General features: G+C 44.7%; 5 protein-coding genes across 5 annotated transcripts; 3 read left to right on the top strand and 2 right to left on the bottom strand.

Annotated features, from left to right (window-relative positions):
* Positions 1-655: 655 nt before the first annotated feature.
* On the top strand, positions 656-4,118 carry I203_104278 (uncharacterized protein; the record flags this gene model as incomplete). The annotated part of the gene is made up of 4 exons (XM_065517504.1): positions 656-835; positions 882-1,060; positions 1,120-2,936; positions 3,016-4,118. The coding sequence occupies 4 exons, from the start codon at positions 656-658 to the stop codon at positions 4,116-4,118; spliced, it is 3,279 nt and encodes a 1,092-aa protein (XP_065374322.1).
* Positions 4,119-4,540: 422 nt separating this feature from the next.
* On the bottom strand, positions 4,541-8,040 carry I203_104279 (uncharacterized protein; the record flags this gene model as incomplete). The annotated part of the gene is made up of 7 exons (XM_065517505.1): positions 4,541-4,572; positions 4,653-4,712; positions 4,804-5,629; positions 5,697-6,781; positions 6,891-7,599; positions 7,671-7,869; positions 7,946-8,040. The coding sequence occupies 7 exons, from the start codon at positions 8,038-8,040 to the stop codon at positions 4,541-4,543; spliced, it is 3,006 nt and encodes a 1,001-aa protein (XP_065374323.1).
* Positions 8,041-9,014: 974 nt separating this feature from the next.
* Positions 9,015-12,043, bottom strand: I203_104280 (glutamine-tRNA ligase; the record flags this gene model as incomplete). Its single annotated transcript, XM_019144130.1, has 8 exons — positions 9,015-10,258; positions 10,318-10,557; positions 10,617-10,798; positions 10,850-10,916; positions 10,981-11,330; positions 11,418-11,550; positions 11,617-11,694; positions 11,749-12,043. 8 exons carry the CDS (start codon positions 12,041-12,043, stop codon positions 9,015-9,017), a joined length of 2,589 nt encoding a protein of 862 aa, XP_019007179.1.
* A 317-nt stretch (positions 12,044-12,360) lies between these two features.
* On the top strand, positions 12,361-14,698 carry I203_104281 (uncharacterized protein; the record flags this gene model as incomplete). The annotated part of the gene is made up of 3 exons (XM_019144129.1): positions 12,361-12,772; positions 12,826-13,632; positions 13,683-14,698. 3 exons carry the CDS (start codon positions 12,361-12,363, stop codon positions 14,696-14,698), a joined length of 2,235 nt encoding a protein of 744 aa, XP_019007178.1.
* Positions 14,699-15,208: 510 nt separating this feature from the next.
* I203_104282 (uncharacterized protein) lies at positions 15,209-17,462 on the top strand (the record flags this gene model as incomplete). Its single annotated transcript, XM_019144128.1, has 2 exons — positions 15,209-15,478; positions 15,585-17,462. The coding sequence occupies 2 exons, from the start codon at positions 15,209-15,211 to the stop codon at positions 17,460-17,462; spliced, it is 2,148 nt and encodes a 715-aa protein (XP_019007177.1).
* Between the last annotated feature and the right edge of the window lie 164 nt (positions 17,463-17,626).

The raw sequence follows: 17,626 nt of genomic DNA on the forward strand, positions 1-17,626 counted from the left end.
AAGGTGCCATCATTTTCCTCTTCTTCGGCGGATCAAGAGTATAAGGTGCATCGGGGAGAAGCTCGTCTGGATTTTGCAGATAGGTTTCTCCTCTTTCCTTCTTATTCGCCTGATCCCCTTCTCCTAATTTAACCCCCTCTACTCTTTTCCCCTATGATGAGAATTGCCAACAACTATAGAGTCAAGCTCGGAGACCCAAGTCGCTTTGCCCTAAAAAAGCAAATGTGCTGGTCATTGTCGAGTACTGGCCTGTTTGACAGTTTACTGAGGGACCTTAGTCTGCTCCTACTCCCCTATCTGCTTCGTGGGTATCTCACCGTTGCATATATCTCATTTCGTAAAGCCATGGTCGTATATCTCTCTTATTCTGCATGTCATGCATACGTTACATCTGCCCTGCCTGCTCGCGTCCATATGCTTGGTACTTGCATGCACGACTTGGTCTAGTGGTATAGAAAATTTGACTGTACACCGGGGAATGTTCCACGTCATCAGTTTTCCATTTGAAATCCCTTCATTCGTGGGAAATCACTTGGATGAGCACTCACACCTAACTTATCTCCTCGATCTTCAATTCACCGTGGGAATATTAAACCCCATCCCTCCCCTCCCCTCTCCACTTTACAGGTCCATTCGTAGCAATCAAAAACAAAACATGTCACAAGAAGAAGCAGATGGACCGTCTGCTACTCCCTTCGACCTGCTCATCAACGCCATAGCAGGATCGACAGACTATGTCCATCCTACCGATCTGTCTGCAGCGAGGGAACAACCTCAAACCTCCAATGTTGATCAGCCGCTGAATGGAACTCTGGCCAGCGCCAGCGCAGTACAGGTGGGTCCATCCTCCATGATCTTATCAGCTGATGGAGAATGTACAGACTATCAACAAGTCTACTAGACGAATCCGCCAGAATGGTTCACCCACTCCACGTCAGAAGGAGATATCCAAAGTCCTCTCTGAACAGATCATACATCAGAAAGGTAGCAACAACACCACCGCCACCGTTGAGATATGGCATCCTACAGCGGGCCAGAAGAGTTACGGGAAAGAAAGGAGGCGAGTTTCTCCTTCGTATACCGATCCTTATGGTTCAAGCTCATGAAATCCTTCTGTAGGATACTCGCGCCTCCCCCTAAACTGTGTGTATCCGGTCCCATCCTCTCTTTCATCACTTCGGTAACGCTCTCGACGACCTCTCCTTCAGCAAGTACATCAAGTAGTCAGACCCATCTCATCGCTCCATCATTACCCGGACCTCTACTAAACCTCTCTGGCACACCTGGTGTCGCCGGAATCCATACGGAAGACAGCACGGAAAGTGCAACCAAGAATAGAAGCAAGAAAACCGAAAAGTCAAGCCATCAACGTGAATTAATCTATGCTGCTCGTAATGCAGGTTTCGGAGCTACTCTACCTAGATCACGAAGTAATGTGGAAGGGAAAGATAGGGAGTTTTTACTAGGAGATGGGTTGAATTTCCCCGGGTTGTGGATTGGTGAAGAGGTTGGAAAGAATAAGGAATTCCATCTGGAATTGAAAGTCGACACCGGATCTCAATTCCCCATCACACATGATATTCAGTTGCTTGAAGCAGGTATCGGAGCTGAAGGTAATCAATCAGAAGAGGTCCGACAGCAAGATCTTCAAGAACAACAAGAACAGCGTCAACAGGAAGAAGAAGGATCAGGACCATTCCCTGACTTACATATAGATCATTCCACTTCACTCTCAGAGGTGTTGGATCCCTCTTCCATAGAAGTCCTACAACCTTTGGTGGAAGCTGTTCAAAACACCAACGATGAAACTGATAAACAGACTTTACAGGAACATCCTCCTCACTCGCAAAATAACATATCAATCAATCCACCTGAAATGGAAACAGTCCTTGAAGACAGCAATCAACAAACCACAACCGGTAGGGATCCTTCGAACGAAGATACTCGGTATTCCATAAAGCCAGTGTCGACACCTTACTTTACATTCCTATCTACACCACTCAAACTAGTCTCCAAACCATCTCAGAAGACAGCAAAGGCACGTTCGATGACCAGTTGTTTCTCTATCAATTCATCTTTTGCACTTTGGACTAGGATCCATGCTCAGACGGTCCGAACTAAATATATGAAATTGGAGTGTGCAGGAAGTGAGGCTGAAGGCAAGTTAACTTCAAAAACTGGGAAATGGACACCCTTCAGATTCGAGATCATTAAACGAGCTTTACCTCCGGCTGTAGAGAAGAAATCCAAAATTCGAAACCAAGCTCAACCTCAGCCTCAACGTCAATCTCGTACTGAGGTAGAGGCAGATGTCAGTAACCCGAATATTCTAACGTATGGGTCAACAGTCAGATTAGTAGATCTGCAAAGTGGTATGAAAAGTGATCCAGTAAGAATAGTGAAAATCGAAAGTAGTGAACATAAGATGACTGGTGAAACGGATGGACATCCAATTAGCGAATTGCAAAGGATCGGTTTGATAAGGCTCAATACGGATGGATCCGATTATCTGAGTGAGAATGGGGAGAGGAATTACCTTTCTGCACCTGGTGCGAGATTGGGTGGCGGGGAATTGATAGATGGACGATCGGGACGGGCGAAGCCCACCTTGAACAGGGATAAGAAACGACCATTACCGATGTCAACGTCGTCTACACACGATGATAGTGGAACCATTCCTGAAACTTTGGATGGTATAGAACCGCAATCGTTACCGGAAAAAGAGGTGACGGAGAAAGGAGAACCGCCAAAGAAGAAGAAAAAGACAAAGAGGAACGCGTTGGCTGCTGCAGTGTTGGCAGAAGATGAAGATGGAGGGTTACAAACTATTTTATCGTGGGTCGAAGCTAGTATCAGTGAGATTGTTCAACAGTCAGAGGAGAGGGTGAGGGTAGAGAAAGTGGAAGATTGGATGTCATGGATTATAGGTGGTGTCGGTGAGTGATCATGATTGTCAATCCTTCTCAACTGCTGTAAAGGTCGAGGGGAGAGCAGATATTGATTGCTTTACGATAGCATGTTCATCTCAAGCTATATATCAGACCGATTCTACGTCTGTCGAGACTCTCAAATCAATCAATCCATTGCCTAAAACATTGGTCTCGCCAACATTTGATCCTCAAAACAACACACTCGATTTAACCTTATCTCGATTCCATTTCCCATCTTCCATCAATCCGCCTGGAGCCATAGACGAACCATTGGAAGTATACTTGGGACCTATTGGACCGTTGTTCGTGACCTGTTGGAGATCCACCTCTCACAAGAATACACCTACCGCTGCTATACCTTATTCCCCCATTGAGGGAAATCTAGATGACGAGGAGAAAGTGGTTTCATCCTTCCCTGCGGATGAAAATCATGTGATCGTCCGAGTGTACTTGCCTGATATAGAGGAGATCAGGACAGTTGTAAAAGATCTTTCAGCGATGAGTAAGGAGGCAGATGGGGATGAATCTAGCAAGGGTCAGGAGGGTATTGAGGGAACAGAACCAACAGTTCAAGATGATTTGACTACTATTGAAGATGATCAAGACCAAATACATAGTCAGACCCATGTTCAAGATGAAAGATCTGAAAACAAGTTGAAAGATACCAATATACCCGACACAGAATTTTTGGCAAATGAATCCAAGCTGGATCCATCATGGTTCAATCCTGAAGATCAATCTCATCCTCCTGATAAACTTGACGATCTATCTATCGCTACTGCATTAGAAATGACCAGTACGTTGAATGACCTAGGTCCATTCGTCTCGTCTTCGACTTTGTCAGATTTACATCAAGTTCAGGGTACCACTGATGGAGATGGGATGATCATTGATCCCTCTCTATCTGAAGGTGCGCGAGGTTATACGCATACCCAGTCTGATTCTCATGGTACGCTTCAAGATCCGACGCACAGGACGATCAGTGATGGTCATCATAACTTGGGGGAGAACAATACCATCAAATTACATCTTTCACCCAGATCTCAATCCGATGGGGCAGATATAGATAGATCGCGATTGAAGGTATCATTACCTTTTGTATTGGTTAGACAGTCCGATGGGATAGGATTTGGGATTGATAAATCGGTGATCATTGACGAGTCATCAAATGAATTCAGAGTGATTTGATGAGAAATGATGGAGAAAAGTAAAATGGATGGATATGACTTGTACAGAAAATATATCGTACTGAGATCTTTGTATGTGAAAAACCAGAAATGTGAATGTATCTTCACTTGGGAGATATGACATTACAAAGACGAGCATTAGTCATGAATTGATGCTCATCACATGTTCATGTTCACTTGATTGATTTTGCATGTTTATTTTTGATATATATCTGGAGTTTGAAGATGGGGCAAGCTTAAGTCAAATCGAAAACCGAAAAACCGAAAACCAACGATCTTATAGAGAATGAAGCAAAGCACAATAGATTAAAGGAGGTAATGAAGAAAAAAGTCCATCCGTTGGTTTATTGTATTTGTAGATATCAAGAGCTTAATAAGATGAGATCAAGATTATATGTGTTGTTATCCATGAAAGATCATTGATTATTGAGCGATGGTGAATGGTGCCGATAACCCTGTTGATCAAATTTACAGGATTACATGATATGATCAGCGCCACGATATAATTTCAACTTAGATGATCGTGAAAACTTACAAGCTTCATAATCTGATTCTTTAGTTCGATCACCAGTGATATGTAAAGCTCTCATCAAGACTATCAAACAAAACAACAAAGTCGCATCAGCTTATATTCTTCCATAAATGACATACGCGTTTTTCAAGTAAATTTCGTATAGACAACTCACATTTGTAAGTTCCATTAGGGATACTCGTCCCGTTGGCAAACTTGGCCTGTTCCAAAGCAAATGTAGAATAATCATTTCCTTGACCATCAACATTATCGGTCGATCTTGGGATATAATCATTTTCAAACAAGTTACCTAATATGGGTACTTTGGCGAACGTATTGGATTTACCAGATTGGTAAGATGAACATCCTTTACCTTTGAAATTCGTCAATTGACAATATAACGAGATGAGCGATTGAGTTTTGGTCGATTTCCAATTGGCAATTTCGGATTGTAATGATGATGAGATCGAGTTGATCTTCCTTTCTTCTACCAATCTCTTGTATATCTCTGGTTGAATCGAAGATTCAGATCTCTTTGAATTGTAGTTGGGTGTGAATCCCAAACTGGCATTGGCACTGACCAAGTCAATCAACAATAAAGGCGTACCACCGACCAACCTATATATCACCGTAGGATACGAATCATTTTGGAAAGTATAAGAATGTCCAGTCGAAGATTGGACTGAACCGCTCTCATTCAAGATTGTGGGCGAGTTGATACCTAGGTAATCGGCCGTGGGATCCAATACGGGCATATCTCTCATTTTCGCTGCTACACCCAAATAAGGTACTTGAGCGTTGTTATCACTGTTATCACTTGAAACTTGGATGTATCCAGAGTAGATTGGGAATTGCTTGGCGTCCAGTCCGGTAGGTGCAGTAAATTGCATGATCACCACCCAGGTGGTTTTGGGAAGGAGGGTGACGGATGATTGAGAGAATTTGACGGTGGCTTGAGCAGAAACTTGAGGAACAGGTTGATCATTGGATTGGTTCATGCCCTTTTCAAGACGCAAGTCATATTAGCCTTACTCCCTCGTTTGCTGGGTGAGGACAGATACTACTCACTGATCTGTAAGCCAAAGCTGTACCAGCAGGTACGTTTGACAATTTGTACTTCACAATCTTGTTCGAGGGGTTGGTCAACGTCAAGTACTGAGTACCCGCGAAATAGTTGGTATCATTCAACAAGATTTCTGAAGGGGATACAACCACATTGGGACTGATGGCCTGAGCGATATTGAGTTTACCAGCACCTTGCACAGCGACATTGGCAATTGTACTGTCCGATACGGACGTCTTGAGTGAATCGGCAGTTGATTGTAAAGCATTTTTCACCTTATCAGGGGAAACGTTGTTATTGCCTTTAGAAGCGATGTACAATGCTGAAGATCCTGCTACTAACGGGGCGGAGTACGAAGTTCCATCGACGATGGACCAATTGGACATGGTCGCAGGTAAGATCACGACCATGTTGGTTCCAGGAGCTACGATCGAAGGGGCCAAGAATAAATCGTTGGTGGGCCCGATCTCACTGAAATACGAAGTGATATTTCCAGTGAATGTGTTGGGTGACTGGTAAGGGTTGAAAGTGAATGTTACAGTAGTATTCGTCGAGGTGTGGTTGGTGATCTGTGATAAAAGGTAATTACCATCTTCTAAACTGATCATTCCGAAATCCAATGGGAAATTCTGATAGAGAGGAACAGTATTGGCAGTGTTGATGAGGAACATTTGTCGTCCACCTTGATAGTAGATGTTCTTCGCTTTTTGTTCTAAAGAACAACCACCTCTTCTGACTAATGTGACATAACCACTCAAATTGGGCGTACCGTCGGGGATCGTGCATCCATCAGCAGCTACAGATGGGTCCGTGGTGAAAGCGTACAAAGGGTATGTACCGGCAGTGAAAGACTTGTAGTTGTAGTATGGGATTGGACCATAGCCGGTGGACACCGTGGCAAGTTGTGATGGGTAAAAGGCGTTATCACTTGAACCGACGTTGATTACTCCCAAACCGGCTCCAGGGGAATAAGAGTAGAAAGCACCGACTTGACCTTGGTTACCTGCTGAGATGGCAAGGACGACACCGGCAGCGCTAAGTCGACTGGCAAAGACTGATAACATGCTTTCAGTCCATCCGGAGGTTTCACCTAGGAAGAGGTTCATGTTAGCATTGTATTCCTTTATCAAGAAAAAAGTAAAGGATACATGGGTAATTCAAGGAATAGACCCATATGAGAATGAAAAACCTCAACTCACCAACACTAAGATTGATTACATCCACTCCATCATCATAAGCTCTTTGCATAGCTTGTAAAACAATATCATCCGTCGTCGCACCATTACATCCAAATACTCTGTACTGGTACAAACTCGCTTCGGGCGCTACACCGGTCACACCATATTGGTTGGCATTGGCACCGATGAGACCAGCAGTTATAGTTCCATGGGAATAACAGTTATCGAAAGGATCATTGTCTGGTACAGGGTCATTGGAGCCATCAAATGAATCACCAACGAAATCGTATCCTCCTACAACCTTACATCCTGAACCATAACATCCTCCTAGGGGTTCACGAGTGTAATCCACTCCACTATCGATGATAGCGACTTTAACACCTTTACCTTTGTTTCCTGATGCATGGACTGACTCAGCTCCGATCTGAGATAAGACTGAGAACCCTTTGTTGGCTGTAGATGACGAAGAAGGAGTAGCAGACGGAGTTGAAGTGACGGTTGAAGTGGTACATTTCTGATTACGTCCTTTGCCTGTGCAGGAGGTCGTAGTAGTAACCTTGGCAGATGTAGAGGTAGAAGAAGAAGAGTATGCTTGAGCAGAAGAGTTCCTCAGTCCGGTAGCGACGGACCATTGATAGGATTGGGCAGTAACGGGTTGAGCAGGTAAGTTGAGTAAGTGAACTTGTCTGAAATCGATTATACCGTCTACGGACAAGAGGTTGGCCAAGTCCTATACGATGAGATATGACAATCAATTCAGTCCAGCGTCTTTTATTGTTTTATGAATGTGAAGAGACATACCGAATCCGTATCCAATGTGATACTAGCACCGAAGAAGAGATCATTGGAATATTCCTGATGGACCGTATAAGCTGTATTTCTCTCTTTCAATTGACCATAAATCGCCTCATGAGGTGATTTGGCCTCTCTTTTCAATCCTGACGAAGTTAGATGAGCATTGGAATCGAATTCGACAATGTATCGACCAGGGACGATTGACCTAATGACATGAGATGACAGATACGAAATATCAGTTGGGCCTGTGTGTGTGATCAGTCAGATCTTGGTCGACTTACCCAGAAGTAGTCTTCTTCACATCGGCCAAGTTGAACGCATCTACGTTCACCCCGACAAGAGCGAGGGTAAGGGATAGGAGAATCGATGATTTCATTGTTTAGTCTGATTATTTCGTTGTCGAGGAGATAATTTCAAAGCGCAAAGCGGGAGGTTACGAGAGTGGTTTATAAGATTGTGTATGGTTATCGGAAAGAGCGTATGTCTTGTTAAAGAGCGTGTGAGGGTCGGGTTGCCCCAAAGTACCGAGGTTGAGAGGTGACGTCGATCAGATGTCAATCAAATACCCAAAATAGGGAGCGCAGATGATTGGGTTGATGGTGAGCTATACCTAAGAAAGAAAGATCAAAAGACTAAATGAAGGAAAGAATGATTTGCGCTACTCTCTGATTGACATCGATGACAGAACAGGCGACTGATGTCAACAACACAACGAACAGACTGACCCGATGATTGCGAGGGGATCAAGGAATGTACGAGGATCACGGTGAGAAAAGTTTGTTGACATGGTTTTGAGTTGACATTTGCCGGAGGACTCGGACTGGTGGGTGATTTACCCTGAACACGAAAACAAGAATGAGACATTACCCATTCTATGGGTCAGACTGGTCCCCCATGTGGGAAGGAGTAACGAGATCGAATACATAAAGCTTTTGACGCGTTGTAGGTACAGTTACCAGAACATGCACATGAGTGGAATGATCATCTGTCTGCTTACGTGCAGGTACTGTAAGCCGCAAGCAGAGGTCGGGCGCAAACTGACCTGCAGGTGCTGACTGTAACCTGAAGTGGACGGGAGAGTGTGATCTGATCTTCGTCTGATCTGCATGACGGCGATCTGTCAATCACTCACTCGATTGATTCTGAATGATCAATAATGTTGAATACCATTCCTGCACCGACCGATCGACCATCATGTATATATAGCATCAATCCTGTTACGTGAATGTCGACATACTCCGGAGACAGCATGGCGGAGATATTTTATGTACATCACCAATTCATCGTTGTGGTCATCAACCCTCATTATACTATATCTGTATATAAACTCTATAAACACAACACCTCAGTCTAAGCCTTCTTACCTGAGTCTTCCTTCAACGACACGATCCTATTCAATACGATCCTATCACCCTCTTTCTTACCAGGTTTGATCGAGGCTTCCTCATCCAGACAACCAATCTTACTCTCTCTATCTACAGCAAAGTAGGCTAGCCTCATACCTTGGAATCTGATGTTCTCCATACCGACCAATTGCTCGGCTGTAGCGACGGGTTCATCTTCCATGTGTTTCGCCGCCTCACTACCTTCAAGCGGTTTGTGTTCGTTGGTATTCGTTGGAGCAGAATCAGCTTGAGCCTTCTTCGTCCTTTCTTCACTCTCCTTCCTGGCGTCTAAAATAGCTTTCTTAGCCAATTCGTAGAAAGCAGGTTCGATCACCGCGTTCTTGTATACTTCCAACGAATTCGGGTCGATATCAGATTCGAAATCTGCAGGTGGCGGATCGGTCTTGAACAACGGCTTAAAGTACCGAACTTCTTCAACCTTGATCGATTCAGGAACATTGACCCATTGGATATACGCTTTAGCCTTCTTCACGTTGCCTCCATCCTCCAATCTACATCTGATCTCGGTGACCTGACCTGTGATTGGATCCTTGGTGTAGGAAGTGCATGTGACGGGATAAGGTGCTTTGAATAAACCAACAGATTTTCCAGGTGCCAATCTGAAGTAATCGGGTGAATCGACTTCTCTGAAATCTTCGGCATCGATGAATACCTCCTTCGTAAATGACGTCTCGACGGTACCCATAGATGGCACTTTAGGATGCAATGGTACCTGGACAGGTACTCGGTAATCGTCAGGGACGTTTTCGATGATGAGTTTGACAGGGTTGAGAACCATCATCAATCGTGGTGCTGATTCCTCCAAGTACGATCGAATAGATGACTCGAATCTTTTGATTTCTGTTACAGATTCCGATGTGGTCACTCCTAATTCCGATACAAACGACAACAATGCTCCAGGAGGTATACCACGTCTTCGTAGGGCAATGATGGTATAAAGTCGAGGATCATCCCAATCTTTCACCAATTTCTTGGTGACTAATTTGGCAATCTTTCGCTTGGAGAGGAAAGTCCCCTGTAAGTTGAGACGAGCGAACTCGTACTGTCTAGCCTTGTATACTTCTAAAGCATCGCAAAGCCATTCGTAGGATTCTCGAGCGGGGATGAACTCGACGGTACAAAGGGAATGGGAGATGTTTTCTATACTATCACAGAGACAGTGCGTGAAGTCATAGGTGGGGTAGATTTCTACAATATTCATCAGCATGGCTGAGCTACTGTGTGATTGAAGGATCGGCACAACTCACTCCACTTGTCACCAGTCCTATGATGAGGAGCCAATTTGACTCTATAAGCCACCATATCCCACATGTACGGATTACCGCTGGTCAGGTCCATCTTCATCCTCAACGCAGCACCTTGTTCGGGATATTCTCCGTTCTTCATCCTCTCAAATTCCCTCAACGATTCTTCTACAGGTCTTTCACGATGTTCACAGGGCACTGGATGACCTTTACCCATACCTCTGTCTTCCTTCATTTTTTCAGCTATGTTGACAATCCGAGATCAGCTCTGTGCATGACTTGATACTGTGTAGAGAGCTCACCACTACATGTACAGACGTATGCTTTACCCCTTCTAGTCAATTGTACGGCCCATTCATACAGCTGATCAAAATTGTCACTGGAATATGTGATCTTCCAAGGTTCGAATCCTAACCATCGGACAGTTTCTAAAATAGATTGGAAGAATCTACCTTCTTCAGCTTCGGGGTTGGTATCGTCGAAACTGTGTCACGGAATCAGCATCGAGAGTCGTGTCAACTTTATACGAACTTACCGTAAGTACGTTCGACCCCCATGGAATTTGGCATATCCAAAGTCAATCATGATAGCTTTGACGTGTCCTGATTACAGGACAGCCAGAAATTCAGCTCGACTCCAAGACATTCCAGTTTCGACCCGACTAACCTATATGTAAATAACCATTAGGCTCAGGTGGGAAACGTGTATATACCATTCCTTTGGTAAATTCTAAATGTTGTTCTTTCAGTTTAGAATTGATTTGAGGATTCTCCCCTGGCTTATGGAAATCTGACAAGAAACCTTCTTTGAAGATGTTGGTGGGGATGACGGGAGTGGTGGATGACGAAGCTTCAGCTGACGAAGATGCTTCTACAGCCTTAGGTTTAGGCGCAGGTTTCGACTTGGCTGAAGCTGCCGCTTGGGCTTTAGCAGCTGCTTGAGCGGACTCTTTGGTACCGAATAATTCGGTGAAGATAGTTTCTAAAGATGACTTGACTTCTCCTGCATTTGCCCATCTAAGTGTGACAATCATTGTCAGCTACTTTCTCAGTGGTAATGAGGAACGGTTGTTGCCGGCGAATATGAGATAGGTATAAACTCACTTCAGATCAGATGCACCACTTCTTATACCACCCAATACAGCTCCGAGGCTTGCCCAATTGTCAGGCGGGGAAGGAAGGGAAGATACATATGATTTGAGTAACTCAGGCAGCTGAGCAGCCGTTATCTCGATACCTATGAGTCCGATAAGCCAACTTTGCTTGGGATTCGGTGGTCCGAGCTCGGTACAAAGAGACTTACCAACACCACAAGCCTTGTTGAACTCATCTTCATTTATAGGTGTACCGGGTGGATTACCTTCTGTATACTTGACAGCAGCTAGATACCAATGATGAGCTGGACTTCACAGACCCTTTCTGCAGTCCAACTCACCTGCGACTTGATCCGTTGACTTGATATCCCCACTCTCGATCTTCTTGACAATGAAACCTTTCTCCGCTGGGCCTAATTTCCCTCCAGATGCAGACAGCTTCACCAAAGCGCTCGCGGTCTTCTCGTCGTAACTCTTATCCGTCAACTGGAACTCATCGATAAGAGACTTGAAAGCTACACCGGATTTGGGTTGTCTGACTAATTCCGTTGCTGATTTTTCGGCTAATCCCAATGACTGGAACAATGAGATCAGAGACGCGTTCTCGGGTGATTTGGGGTCGAACTTGGGGGGCATGGTGAGTGCAAGATGCCTGTAGACCGTGAGATGAATGACTGAGGGATCGCGAAGGATGTGAGCAGGAGAAAGGGATGTTAAGATGACCCAATTCAACCAAATTCAACCAAATCATCGACTTTATCTTTGAGATATACCATCATTGCCACGTGGTCATTGTCATTCTGCCAGCATGCGGTAATCAAATCCACGTCATCCCCACCTTCTCACCCATGTTAGAACAAACATCCTCCTTCTGCTCCTATTGCACTTTCCCTCCGCTCATCCTTAGCTGACTGACCAAACGATCATCTCAAGCCTCTAAGCTCGGCTTCGACATGGGAAGCAAGAGACCAAGAAGATCGTACTCATTGCCATCCGACTCCTCACCTCCGGAGACCCAGTTCGTCTCCCAGTCAGACGATGCCGACAACTTGTGGGAGGTATCAGAAATATTGGATGAAAGAGGACCATCCAAGACAGGAGACTATCTGATTCAGTGGAAAGGGAAAGATCCTGATACTGGGAAGCCCTGGACACCATCGTGGACGAAGAAAAAGAACTGTACAAACGATCTGGTACTTGAGTGGAAAGCGAAGAGAGCCAACATGGAGGTAGAGGAGAGTAAGGTGAAAGAAGAAAAATCAGGAAGCAAGAAGAGGCAGATGAAAGAAGAGAAATCGGGAAGCAAAAAGAGGAAGATGGACCACAAGAAAAAAGGCGAACCGTCGGTGACATTCGAGGTGAACTGTGAGTCACATTCATCTCCTTGCCTCAGGCCCAGTCGAATTGACTTCTTGCAGCTCGCAGTAGCAGAAGCCGAACTAGGTCTACTCCTGCACGAAGTCCTCTCAAGTCAACCAATGCTCAGATCACTAGGATCAATTCCAATACCTCTGCTCTCACTGCCCTGTCTTCTGAATTGACCTCTCTACCTACGACACCCAGTCGATCTACCGAAAATATCAACCGTCCAATTGCGGCTCATATTCCTCCCGAAGAACCTGAAGATGATTCCGCGGTAGTTTCTCAACGCAAAACTCGGTCTGCGAATGACAAGAGGACTGTCGAATCTCATACGTCATCGGACGAGAGTACTGCCGGTCCTGGTCCTTCTACGGCTGCTAATCGGTCTCGACGAACGCTTCGAGGATCATCATCCAGAAGGAGTACCGGCAAACAGATAGTCACTGCACCTCAGAAGGATCGTCACATGGTTGTTCAGCCAAGTCAGGCATCTGTCTCGTACGGTGGTTCGGGCTCCATCAATCAGTCTCAACTAGATCCCATCCAACAATTTTCTTCTCCTAGATCATCAACCAGAACATATGGCAAGCGAGATCGATCTGCCGCTTCAGTTCACGCGGACGATTCGGGAACCGAATCCGATGGAGTTCGAGTGGTTCTAAAATCGCATAAGACCATACGGAGGGACGGTGAAGAAGGGGTCAGATTGGATGGAGACAGTTCGAATGACGATACGGCGTCGGCCAAGGACGGGTCATCTGAGCCAAGTATACACGATGAGGACTTGGACGATCTGGATTCAAATGCTGGAGAAGGTGTAGGAGGCGATAGGCCTGAGAAAGCGGATGTGAATCAGTCTCAATGTAGGTGTATCTGCGCCAATGAATGAATGATTCCGCTAACCGCCCTACAGCATTCAACGACAATCAATCCACTCCAGTCGACCAACCCCCAAATGCAGCCCCTGCCGCAGAGCCATTCATACATCCCGATACACTTGCGTTAGAAAAGGCTCAAGAACTTATAGCAAAATTACAAGCTGATTTGGAGCAAGCCTCCAGACCTCGATCTCATCCCGATACTTTGGCCCTCGCAGAAGCCAAATCGAGAATAGTTGAGTTGGAACTCCAACTCCAATCACATCTTTCACAGCCATCACACCCACGACATCCCACTCCACCCAACTCTGACCCTCGCGTGGCCGAATTAGAAGCTGAGGTCGAACGATTGAACCAAAACAAAAGAGCGCTTATGGAAGATACACAGTTCTTAAGAAAACAATACGCGGAAGCTTCGAATCGAGCCGTCACAGAATGCCAATTAAGTGAGAAATATCAAGCCCAAATCAAAACTCTCAAATCACAACTGTCAGTTGGCTTAAAACAACAGAGACTACACTCGGAGGCCACGCAGAACATGCGAGAGAGAGAAATAGATAAATTGCGTTCTCAGCTGGAGATGCTGTTGAGTCAATCTCGAAGAACCGATGATGATGTTAGGAAAAGAGCTGCTGCTTATACCGCCACCAAGAGAGAGTACGAGGAATTATCGAGACAATTCGTCGCGAGGGGTAGAGAGATTGATAGCCTGACGAAGAAGGTGAATACAATGTCTGAAAGGAATGAAGAGCTTGTGGATCAATTGAAGGTGATAAGAGCGATGAAAATGGGTGTGATACCTGACGAAGACGAGGATGAAGATGATCAGGAAACGGACTCTTCCGACGAATATGATGATCCGAGACCAAAAGCTGGAACTGGAAGTAGATCAAGGAGAATCGATTCGTCGCCGCACCAACGCGATGTCTTTCAAGCTTCGACTCCGGCGAGAGAAAGTACTACGGCTCCAACATCCGGCTACGCTTGTGCGTGGAGGGACGGCGATAGAGTCTGCCGAGTAGTCTGTGAGACTGTTGAGGTAAATTTATAAAATCCATATGGTGTATAGCCTGTGAATGCTAACCTTTCAATATATAGCAACTCAATGATCATGGAGTGGCTCATCATGAAGAGCAAATCAGAGACGATAGAACATGATGAGATGAGCCCAGGGTTAGGTATGAAGTTCTCAAGACGGTTTGCCGGTAGTACTGTATTTTGGGAATTTGGAAGAGATATCTGTATTCGATCTCTATCATCGGCGTTCTCAAAATCATGTGTTGTACTGTATGATAAATAGGGAGACCTCGCCGTGTCAATAGACATGTAAACATGGATAATATGCATTCAAGAAGTCATCATGTACTGCTTGATTCATGTGCAATAAATCGTTATATCGGTGATGACGGAATGTGCGAGATTCGACGAGGTGGAGGTAGTTCGTTGTTCTCCGCTCGACGACAACAAATCCCTATCTCTTCGATGGGTCATACATATCTCACATGCGATACCTGACATAAACTGCAAGGACCATTCAGAGGTTACCACTGCTCGTATCAAGATGTCTTACCTATTTCCACCCGATAAACCCCTCCTTTACCCACAATTTGAGACCTACAAACTCCAGTCCCTAGACCCGGATCACGACTTATTGGAATACCCCTTGCCTGAACCTGGCTCAACGCAAAGTAGAGTAGGATACAATACATCTTCGTATCTCAGCTTCAAAGAAGTCAGGAATAGAATCGGATGGGATCATCTTTCGGTGAATGCAGATGGTGTGGGAATGTACGTGGATAAGGAGTGGGTGGTCGTAGGCTTTATCATTGGTGTGAGTGGGGTGTTTTCATTCATCGCACATCATCATTGTAAAGCTTTCTGCATACTATACGAGAGGATATACTGATTTGTACTTTGGGTCTCTTCTTGACGAACAGGACGATTTGCAACCGACATTTTCCAAGCTCGCTTCGTTATCACTTCCGATCTCATCTAGCGAACAACAATTCGAATTCCCATCTGTATCACCTTTGACTTCAACGACATGGGCAGTGTCCTCAGGCTCAGGGTCACTATACATTCTGGAAACTACCTCGCCTGACGAGACAGGCTCTTTACGAGGAAAATTCACAGCTAAATACGACCTACCTTCTTCCATCTCCGACTCAAACGAACCATCACCATTCCTCCTTCGTGCATCACATACAATATCGAACGAACAAGTGAGCTTGCTGTTAACAAGATCAATAAAGGCGAACGAAGACAGGAGGACGATAAAATCATCACAATTGACGACATTCGAAGTAATCGAAATTACCCTCGACCCATCTGCTCATAATGCGGTAGACGACCAGGAGGAAGTTGAGAAATTAAGCGTGAATTGGAAGTTGAGCGGTGACGATCTACCTATTCATTGTCACTACTCTACGGAGCATAGTGGATGGATCATACTTTCTCCTGAAGAATACAAGGTGCCTTCGACGGAAGATAGTGAGAAGGAGGAAAGTAAGGAAGATAAGGAGAAGTGGGAGAGAGAAGCGAAAATTGCGAAACTTGGCTTAGGTGCTTCTATCCCTCCTTCACTCGTCACTCCTGAAAATGAAGAGAAAATGGACTTCGAAGATTCAGACAATGGGGATGAAGATAAATTATATCCATATCAATGGACACAAGATTCAGAAGGCCTCAATATAATTATCCCACTTCTTAAATCGATAACGCGTCAAGATATCAAATTGGATCTTACTTCCACCACACTCTCATTGTCCCTCTCACCCTCTTCCGATATATCACCTCAACTCGATCAATTTGTTAAAAAGCAAACTCGAGCATTATGGACCAACATCGATCCGGAACTATCCACATGGAGCTATGATTCATCAAAATTTCAAATCGAAATTGACCTAATCAAGGTGGACCAAAACGTCAGATGGCCAACGGTGTTTTCATATGATGACGAGGAAGAAGATGAAGTACCGGAAACACTATCGCAAGCGACTTTGGCCGCCGTAAGGGAATCTTTCAACTCTATCAAAACCAGACCAGAGGGTGAAGGTGAACCACCAAGTTCACATCCTGCTATGCCAGCTTTGTTAAGGGAAGAGATGGATTTTGATCTTGATGATGATGAAGATCCCTTGACGGAGAATCAAGGATCGTTTGATGAAACTGGTAAAATCGGTAAAGAAGTTTTCGTCGGTTTTATCCAAAACCAAACTCAAAATGACCACGAGGGATCAATTAATGTCAAATCGGATTGGTCAAAAACCACAATATCAGTTTTATCCACACCATTATTCAATCAAGGATATGGAATAATAATCAAATCCGCCGTAGATGGTTTATTATTTTCTCCTCAAGGGCAATTGCAGGCGCCAGAAAATATAACGAAAAATCCTTGGAAACACCTATCGACCAATCCTGCTTTGGCCTTTGTCTTATCAAGTAAAAGGGATCTAAGATTGATCAAGCACTTCACTACATCTGTTTCTCCACAGGGAGTCCATCCCCATGGCGATGTTGAACCTACTTCACCTTCTTTGTCTAAACGGCTGAAGCCCTCCTCGGTCTCGGGAGGAGGATCGAGAACGACAGTGCTGGCGTTCGATTCGGGAAGCTCGGTAGGACAAGGTAATTTATATGTGTATTATCCCCCTGCGGTCGGAGATAAAAATACAGCTAAACAGGGTGTGATTCCTGTCAGTGGAGGTGAGAAAGGTGCGTTGTTAGGTGTTGGTCATGTCAAAGTACGAGGAAAGGATTTGGTCATAGTCTTGACAGAGAAAAGTTTGTTGATCGTCAAGAATATCATATGATGTTGGCAAGAGCAAGGTGCAGTAAAGCTGAGCTGTATATAACTTAACATTCTTGTATGATGTCTGATAACGCCATGCAATGGTAGTTTGCATCATGGATGCCTCAAAAGATTATGCTTGTCTGTACAAGAGTTGTATATGTTATACTGATATCAATGCATAAG

This window comes from Kwoniella mangroviensis (genome assembly GCF_000507465.2).
Source record: "Kwoniella mangroviensis CBS 8507 chromosome 1 map unlocalized Ctg01, whole genome shotgun sequence".
NCBI lineage: Eukaryota > Fungi > Basidiomycota > Tremellomycetes > Tremellales > Cryptococcaceae > Kwoniella > Kwoniella mangrovensis.